This window comes from Hordeum vulgare, chromosome 2H (assembly GCF_904849725.1).
Source record: "Hordeum vulgare subsp. vulgare chromosome 2H, MorexV3_pseudomolecules_assembly, whole genome shotgun sequence".
Lineage (NCBI taxonomy): Eukaryota > Viridiplantae > Streptophyta > Magnoliopsida > Poales > Poaceae > Hordeum > Hordeum vulgare.
The window spans coordinates 561792482-561802085 of NC_058519.1; the positions used below are offsets into that span (position 1 = coordinate 561792482).

At 49.7% G+C, this 9604-nt stretch overlaps 1 protein-coding gene across 1 annotated transcript; it reads right to left on the bottom strand.

Moving 5' to 3' along the window:
• Positions 1-5304: 5304 nt before the first annotated feature.
• On the bottom strand, positions 5305-6596 carry LOC123430542. Its single transcript, XM_045114406.1, has one exon. The coding sequence runs from the start codon at positions 6290-6292 to the stop codon at positions 5777-5779; it is 516 nt and encodes a 171-aa protein (XP_044970341.1). The 5' UTR covers positions 6293-6596; the 3' UTR covers positions 5305-5776.
• Positions 6597-9604: the final 3008 nt, after the last annotated feature.

Genomic DNA, 9604 nt, shown 5'->3' on the forward strand with positions numbered 1-9604 from the left:
CTCCTCCCCTTTCTTCGACGCCAAGCTCGGTGGGCTGAACAACGTCGGCCGATTAATCGCTTGACGGCGACGTGGAGATGGACATCTGCGTTTGTCCGGTCTCTGGAGGAAGAGGTTACGGAGTTGGAGTTGGAGTTGGAGAGCATTGACATAGAGCTGGAGAAGGCGAAGTTTCAGTTCTCGGGGTTCATGGCCGGATACAGGTAAGTAGCACCGACAATAATTTAGATTAGGTATTAATTATACCTCTAGAGACGGACTAGTATGTAAATGTAATAAAATTTATCGTATTTTTATGAAATTAATCGTGTTTACACGAATTTCTTTCACTTGATTTGAGTTGTTGTTAAAATGTATGTGGTCAGAGTTGAATATGGTCCTTTGAAAAGAAATTTGTGGGTTGCCGATAAGCAAAATTACTGCATGGTTGGAGCAACATGGCGCCCTGCATGAAAAAGACTCTGAAGTGCATGCTACCTACCATTCTCAAGTACTCATACGTATGTTCCTAGGCTGAACAGTGAAAGACACTATAAGGCCCTGGGGCAAAATAATTGAACAAGGGATAAATTGGTGCCATGAAGCAAATATTTAAAATTCTATGCAAACCGATAAGTATATCTCAGAGGGTGCAAGATATTTTCTTTCGTTTAACTTCTGTTTTCTGGAAGGTTCAGTTTGCGATGTCTCTGAAGATATAGATGGATGGATGGATTGACATTGGTATATGCTGCTCGGGCCGTGTTTGTCAACCACTGTCGGACTCTGTGTGAGATGGACGCTTCTTTTTGCTGAAAATGACAGGCTACGCAAGATTGAACCCATCACAACGCACGACTCCCACTAAAGATAAATCAATCTAGTTGGTCGAATCAGACCGATAGGTCGGAGAGAAATACGAAGCTATCATAATCATGCATATAAGAATTCAGAGATGACTCCAATACTTTTCAGGAACAATCTGAACATAAACCCATAATTCATCGGATCCCAACAAACACACCGCAAAGAGGGTTACATAAGATAGATCATCGCGGAAATCGCGGTGATCTTTGCATTGAAGAACATAGAGAGAGATAATCATCTAGGTACTAACTACGGACTTGTAGGTCTGTGTTAAACAACTCACACATCACCATGGGAGCAGTAAGATTGATGTAGAGGCCCTCCATGATCGATCTCCCACCATCATGGCATTGGAACAGGGCTCCAGATGGGATCATGGCGGAATAGAGACTTGTGGTGGCGAAAAAATTATTTCGGGTAGCTCACTGGAGTTTTCCCAGCATAATAGGATTTATAGGAGTGGAATTAGGTCACGAGACGCCGGGAGGTGGTCCCAAGCCATCAGGACGCGGCCACCCCTTGGGCACGCCATGTTATCTTGGCCCCACCCCGTGTGGCCTCCGATCTCCCTCCGAAGTTTCCAGGTCTTATTTTTATCAAAAAAATCACCAAAAAATTCATTGCATTTGGACTTCGTTTGGTACTAATTTCCTGAAAGGCCAAAAACACACAGAAAACAGCAACTCACACTAGGCACTGAGTTAATAGGTTAGTTATCAAAAATAATATAAAGCAACATATAAATGCATAGAAAGCATCCAAGATTAATAATATAATAGCATAAAACAATAAAAAAATAGATTCATTGAAGACGTATCAACCAACAAGGACGAAGAGTAGTGCATAGGATGTCGACATCGCTTTGGTCCTAGGAAGGCCACCGCTCCTCCCCTTTCTTCGACGCCAAGCTCGGTGGGCTGAACAACGTTGGCCGATTAATCGCTTGACGGCGACGTGGAGATGGACATCTGCGTTTGTCCGGTCTCTGGAGGAAGAGGTTACGGAGTTGGAGTTGGAGTTGGAGAGCATTGACATAGAGCTGGAGAAGGCGAAGTTTCAGTTCTCGGGGTTCATGGCCGGATACAGGTAAGTAGCACCGACAATAATTTAGATTAGGTATTAATTATACCTCTAGAGACGGACTAGTATGTAAATGTAATAAAATTTATCGTATTTTTATGAAATTAATCGTGTTTACACGAATTTCTTTCACTTGATTTGAGTTGTTGTTAAAATGTATGTGGTCAGAGTTGAATATGGTCCTTTGAAAAGAAATTTGTGGGTTGCCGATAAGCAAAATTACTGCATGGTTGGAGCAACATGGCGCCCTGCATGAAAAAGACTCTGAAGTGCATGCTACCTACCATTCTCAAGTACTCATACGTATGTTCCTAGGCTGAACAGTGAAAGACACTATAAGGCCCTGGGGCAAAATAATTGAACAAGGGATAAATTGGTGCCATGAAGCAAATATTTAAAATTCTATGCAAACCGATAAGTATATCTCAGAGGGTGCAAGATATTTTCTTTCGTTTAACTTCTGTTTTCTGGAAGGTTCAGTTTGCGATGTCTCTGAAGATATAGATGGATGGATGGATTGACATTGGTATATGCTGCTCGGGCCGTGTTTGTCAACCACTGTCGGACTCTGTGTGAGATGGACGCTTCTTTTTGCTGAAAATGACAGGCTACGCATCCCCGTCCACGTTTCCCGGCCTGAAAATCTATTGGTGGAGTGGTACGTCTTGCTTCTCGTAGTTCAGAAGGCGACCCTGCGAAAACAACGCCTTGGCAGTGCCAGATATCGAGCAGCCTCCGTGTCTGGCTGTTGCTAGCCCACTTGCTTGACCCTGCCTGTCTTGGTCTGAACCAAGCTGTAAAATGTATCTCTCCCGCAAAATAAATACTCTAGCAAACGAATCTAGCGCTGTCAAACTGTCATGTCCATTCCTCCAGTTTATCTGTGATCGCAAATCATCCTCTCATCTGAATCTGAAACAAACAAAAGATGCGGTGAAACATTGTCATCAGCAGGGTCGCCCTTCCAATCAGTGGGTAGAATAGAACTGTGCTACGTGGTACGCGCTGGTGCAATGCAATTATGCAAACAGTTCGCCTAGGCGCGCCCGGGCATGCATCAGGGAGTGACTGACAGCTCCTTTTTCCTGCAGCTAGTGACTGACAACCCGAATAGTACCCGTTTGCCCAGAAAATCGCTCCAGCTAATAATGTCGAGATCGGCATCCAAGCAGCAAGGGACGCTCAAAATTATCGTCATGGAAAGAACGGCCTTGTCGCCGGATGGGGCCAAATGGCTGTTTTGAAACCGATCGATACGTGCCAAGTCTGATCATCTCTGCGTGTTTTCCGTGCAAGCCAGCTAGTCCTGCCGACGCTACCTTTGCACGCAAAGGGATCGAGCATTTCGTTTCAATCCGAAAAGATTTGTCGGCCACCGTCGCCGATAATCAGCAATCAGTGAGGAATCGGTACGAGCGCGCGTCGCCATCAGTACCAGAAGCGGAACAAGCCTCCTGTGCCCCGCAGCTAGCGACGGCACCTGTCTGCAACTATGGTTAGCAAAAGGAAAATGCTCTGATAGATTTGGTATTTCATGTTCTAGAGGATGCCTGGTAACGTAATGGTGCGACATTTTGGGTGAGCCCTGACGAGATGGAGCATCATTCCTCGTCATTTCATGCGTAGCTCTCAATTAACGCGTCCGTTTGTCAAAAGGTAAGAAACCAGATCCCAGTGGGTAGAACAAACTGCCTGCCGCCTCAACGGTGCTTGGTGACCACACCAGAGACCGACCGATGTACATATACATCGACGGCGTCTGCTTTTGGACAAAGAAGAAACGCTTCCCAAGTGTGATGGCATGGCGACGACAATTTGGTTGCGGCGGCTACTGTCGACATAGAAGCCGTTTATGACAACACGGTGACTGCAGTATTATACACTCCGTATATATATACTAGTATATGCGTGCTATACGTACAAGCAGGGCGCTCCACCTCGGCGGCGAATTAAAACAAAACTGTCACGGCCATTGCATGGAAATATCCGTTCCCCCATGGCGTCGACGTCAGGGAAATCGTTGCCGTTTCGGGCACCCGACGGCCGGAACGCCGGCCCGGTTTTTATTACGACGCCGTCCCGCTTTAGATATCTCAGCCCGGCCGGGCCTCGTGGGACCGGCCGTAACAACCCCAAACCTGACTGACTCCCCGCCCACTGACCTGCGACCGCCGCGGAAACCAGCGGCGGCGCCGGCGCCGGGGCCGGGGCCGGATCGCCCACAGGGTGCCAGAAACCAAGCAAACGATGACGATCGGGCTGCCCGGGACAAAACCACTTGGATGCGCTGAGCGCGCACGCAGTGGCGCTGACGCGCTGCATGCGTTGTCCGTAGTTAGTGCACCGCTCGTCGCTGGATGCGTGGTATATTCTGCTCGTGGTACGACGGCGCTGAGTGGCTGCAAATGCGGCGACGCGCCCCCCATGAATGCCATGCGTGCCTGCTGCAGGCAGCACTGCAGCGCGCAGAGACCTCTAGCGAGCTCGGCGCCAGGTGCGAAGGCTGGAACCGTGCCACCACGGAGCGCCGCATCGGTGCCACCACAGAGGGCTTCACATCACATGCCAGCCTTGCTCGCCCCGTCCGAACTGCATGCCGGCCGGCAACTCTGCCCTAGGACGTGCCATCGGCGTCGACGCCCAAGCATTTGGCTGGCGGGCTACACACCGCTACACGGCCACCCACAGTTACAATTCCTGTGTGCGGCATGGGGCCGGCCGGGTGGTGGGGTAGATCGGGGCCTTATCCGGCTACGACGTCGTCGAGAAAACGACACGCTGCCATGCCATATTTTCGCATCGGTTGTTATCAGTGTAGCTCCCGCCCCTAGATGTGCCTGTTATAATATAATAACGGAATGATCAATTATGCGATTGGTTATGGATGAAAGGTTTACGTGGCTCTTCGTAGGTGTAGCATTTTTGATCAATTATTGATCCTCTCTTGTATGAAGAGTCTCAACCTATTGTCCTCATTAGAAATTTAAAACCGAGCTTTTTTGTTTGGGAGCCTGATTAGCTAGTACGAGATATAGTCTACTTTTTGTTCCGTTATTAAGTCTACTTTTGTTCATGATTAAGTCTACTTTTTTCTAAGGAATTCAGTCTACTTTTTAGGTACATTAAGTGTGGATCAGGTCAGTGGCTTAGTGCGTGCTCACTGTTCAGTAGGGACACGGTATCGTTTATAAGTTATAACTTCATTTTATATATAAGAAAAAACTATCAGTAAATATGTTATTTTTTGAAGTAACGAACATGTTATTGGATAGTTTTGTTTCAATTTATCAGGTCTGCATATGTTGATAGAGGTAGATGTATGTGCGTATGCAATATTTTCCAAGAAAATGCGAGTAAACTTGTCACATCTCAAAGATGTAAAGCTCAACCAAAAGCAATCTCTTTACCATTTATGCTCATGTATCATGAAAACGGGATGGCCGGCAAAGGCAAGCATTTCTTCTCGGTTCCGCAACTTCGCCCAGAAACAGCAGTACACCCCACTGCAAAAAAAGCTTAAACTACCCATACTCGAACGAAACAAATAAAATAAAATACGCACGCCGACGCCTGACCAACCAACCTAGCCTTTTCCTCCATGGAAGGTGCCCGTGAATTTTGTCACGCCATGGACGAACCAACACCCACCCGCTCTCCTTCCGCCAGGATCGCATGCCTTCGCTACTACGATCTGCTTTCCTGTTCTTACGCATGACAAAAAGATGTCCCCAAGCGAGACGAACACCTAGTAGTTTAATTATCTCGTTTCATGCCCATACTGCGGTGCATAATGCGCTAACCGCCGACGAACGAGCCATGCCATGCCATTCCATGCATGCATGCTCTCCGGTCAGTCCTCGAAGCCGGTCCTCTTCCAGACGGCGTCGCGGACGCGGCTGAGGTCGCGCCCCTTGAGCGTCCTCCCCACCCCCTCGTGCACCGACAGGGACGCGGCGCGGCTGCGCCACGCCAGCTCGTGCGGCGGTACAACCGACCCGCTCCGGCAGCCGGCGCCTAGCTTGCTGTAGTCGTCGTCGTCGCCGTCGAGCTCCCACTCGCCTGCGTAGTGGTCCCTGTACTCGCCTCCGAGGATCTTCTGCCAGTCCGGTATGCTCATCGGCAGCGACCCGGGCACGGCGCCGGCATGGTCCAGCGGCTTCTTCCGGCCGCCGGCGCGGGCGGACGACGGGATCGGGCGCGCGCGCGCCAGCTCCGGGGGCATGGAGTCGCCGAACGAGCCCCACACGTCTGACTCGTCGAACTCGTCCGCCGCGCTGCCGGGGCTGCCCAGCGCCGCCGCGCTCCGGGACGGCGTGAACATCCGGTACGCGTGCTTCGCGGCCGCCGACCTCGCGCTCCCGGCCATGGCGCACTCGTCTGCGCCTCGCGCTTACCGTGACGCCTCAACCACCGGTCTTTGGCGGAGGGAGGAGTGCGAGTTGTGAGGAGGGAAATGGATTTGGAGTTTGTGTGAGTTGGTTGGTGCAGGTTGGATTTTATAGGGGCATGGTCTAGTGGGCGGGCCCGCGCAGCAGGGAGAGAGGGACCGGAAGCAGATAAGACTATCTTGTGATTGGAATGACGGTTCTAGCCTCGCGTGACTTCCGCATGGTGCTGGAAATGCCATGCGTGTCTGCTGCAGGCAGCACTGCAGCGCGCAGAGATGTGTAGCGAGCTAGGCGCTCGGCGCCAGGTGCGCAGGCTCGAACCGTCGCGCACCTCGCCGCGGTCAGCCGACGTGCCAATGCGCCACGGCCGCTGGTCTGGGTGGACAGGACGGCAGGCAGCTGGCCGCTGCGAGACGTCCGGCTGACATGCATGGCCGACGGACACTACGTACGTGCCACCACGCAGCACTGCATCGGTGCCACTGCCACCACGGGGCTTCACATGCCACTATGCCAGCCTTGCTCGCTCCGTCCGAACTGCATGCCGGCCGGCAACGCTGCCCTAGGACGTGCCATCGGCGTCGGTCGACGCCCAAGCATTTATTTGGCTGGCGGGCTACACGGCCACCCACAGTTACACTAGTACCATTTCGTCGCTTCGTGCGGTTTTTATTCATTTTTTGAGACGGTGCCGGTTTTACTTAATATTGCGTACGTATATACTAGATGGCGCTGGCTCGGCGCGTGAGCGTCACGGCTCGTCGCGCTGGAGGTGGGGTTGGGTCGTTCGATGATCGTCTCTCTCGTTCGACAATTCCTGTGTGCGGCCGGGTGGTGGGGTCGATCGGGACCTTATCCGGCTACGACGTCGTCGAGAAAACGACACGCTGCCGTGCCATATTTTCGCATTGGTTGTTATCAGTGCGGCTGACCCGCCCCTAGATGTGCCTGTAACAATATAATAACGGGATGATCAATTATTGATCCTCTCTCGCGCGGAGACTCCCAACCTGCTGTCCTGATTAGAAATTTAAAACGGAACTGACGCCCTCCATCAGCTTTTCGTTTGGGACCCCTGACTAGCTAGTACGAGATGTAGACTACAGAAGCTAAACTTCCCATGATTCAATCCTACTTTTTAGGTGTATTAAAGCCCTGTTCGGAGCCCCTCCGCTCTACGGGACTCCGCTTCAGAGCAGCAGGAGCTGCAGTTAAAGAAAACAGAGCGAGGAAATTGGTACTCTGTGGATCCTGTGATTTCCGGAGCTGGTGGGTTCTCGAACAACTCTTAAGTATGGATTAGGTCTCAGTGCCACTGTTCAGTAGGGGCAAGGTGTTGATTCTTTAAAAAACATTACAAGAGCAACTTCAATGGGCGATACATTTCTTCCGCGACCATCCGTTTGGGTCCGCACGGATAAAAGTGATGGTACAACGCATGGACCCAAACGGACGTGCCTTCCGCATGGTGCACAGTTGCGTGGATGTGTCGTACGCTCACACTTGTCCGACGTGATGGTTGTACACACATTTTCCCCGCAAGTACAATATGACCTTTCAATTTGCATTTCTCTTAAGCCTCGGTTTTGAGGTTTTTCATGACGAAAACATAGGGAGTGTTGATTCTTCAAAATACATTATGTGTTGGTCAGATTTAATCATGTCTGTTAGATTTGCATCCAACGGCTTGAAGGTCATCACTCTCCTCCCATCGTCTTCGAGATGAACGATCCATTCTCACGCAACTGCCATCATCCTTCCCGCCCCAACCGTCGGCCTCCACCACATGTGCCCCGCCTCGTCGCTCACCCTCACCTCAACATTCTCCCACCGTCATTTGTGGTCATCGCCCTCTGCCATCCCTATAATCCTGGGTTTAAGTTTCTTTCTCGTCTCCATCTGAAACACCACAGCTCCCTGTTGCTCGCAATGTTGTCCCCGGCTCAGATGAGGTCTTGGATCGGCCTCGGCGTGGCCGACGCTTGTTGCTCCAGCTCCTCACGTTGTCCCCACCTTTGGTCTCATGCTACGTGGAATTCACTGTCACGATAAAAAGATCAGACATTTGATGTTTAGCAAAACCAAAAGACTTTTGAAAGTATTATATATGCACTTGATGTCAAGTTTGGATGGCTCTTTCTTTTAGCGGCCTAATTATTGCATTAGTCAAAACATATGAGTTAGAATCATGACACACAATATCAAGGATTTCCTCTCGACCACACCCGAGCCAAACATCTGTATGACCTTGAGCCCTGCTAAAAGGACAATTTCTCCATAGGTGGTTTTGGTAATTAATAACAACATATATTTCATTGGATAAATGATTTCTACCATGTATAATTCAGGAAAAGTTCGATGAATGGATTGACAAAGGATTGTGAGGAGATCCCCTAGATACAAGGAACATCAATTGGTAACAAGCTTCAAGACTCTACATTTTGCTTCTATGTGAGGAATCATAATTGATTCCATAGGATCGGGCCTTGTTATGGAGAATTGGAGATGGGGCCTGTACGTGATGTGGTCATGAGGGACTCGGGCTTTAGGCTATGTTGAGCTCGGCCTTGTGTGGAGCCAGCAATTTCCACCCATGTTTTTCCAAATTTCGGGGTTTCCGGGTACCATGACTGTAAACCCGAATTTCGTAAATAAATTTTGGGTTTCTAAAGTTGCTACCCAAATTTGTGTTCGGGTTTTTCGCGTTCGGGTTATACAGGTTCGGGTTCGGGTTTTTCGGGTTCGGGTTTGGGTATCGGATTTTATGCCCAGCGTGAGCCCCTGGCACAGCCTAGTGTCTAGTGGGGCCCTCGGGTGCCTTCTCCACCGCCTTTGAGGTCTAGAAATGTCCCAATATTCATAAAACCCTAGGGAAGTAGACAAAAAGTTGTTTCAGCCGCCGCAATTTTCAGAAGCCACGAAATCCAATCTAGAGCCCGTTTCGGAGAGGAACACGATCACGGAGGGGTTCACCATCCTCATCGGTGCTCCTCCGATGATGCGTAAGTAGTTCATATCAGACCTATGGGTCCATAGGCATTAGCTATATGGCTTTCTCTCTCGTTTTTTTCTCAATACAATGGTATCTTGGAGATCAATATGATGTAACTCTTTCTTTTGCGTTGTTTTGTTGGGATCCGACGAATTGTGAGTTTATGACCAGATCTATGAAAACATATTCATGCTTGATTATTATAGCCTCGTATTTCTTCTCCGATATTTGGTTTTTGTCTGGCCAACTTGATCTTTTATCTTGCAATGGGAAGATGTGCTTTGTGATGGGTTCGATC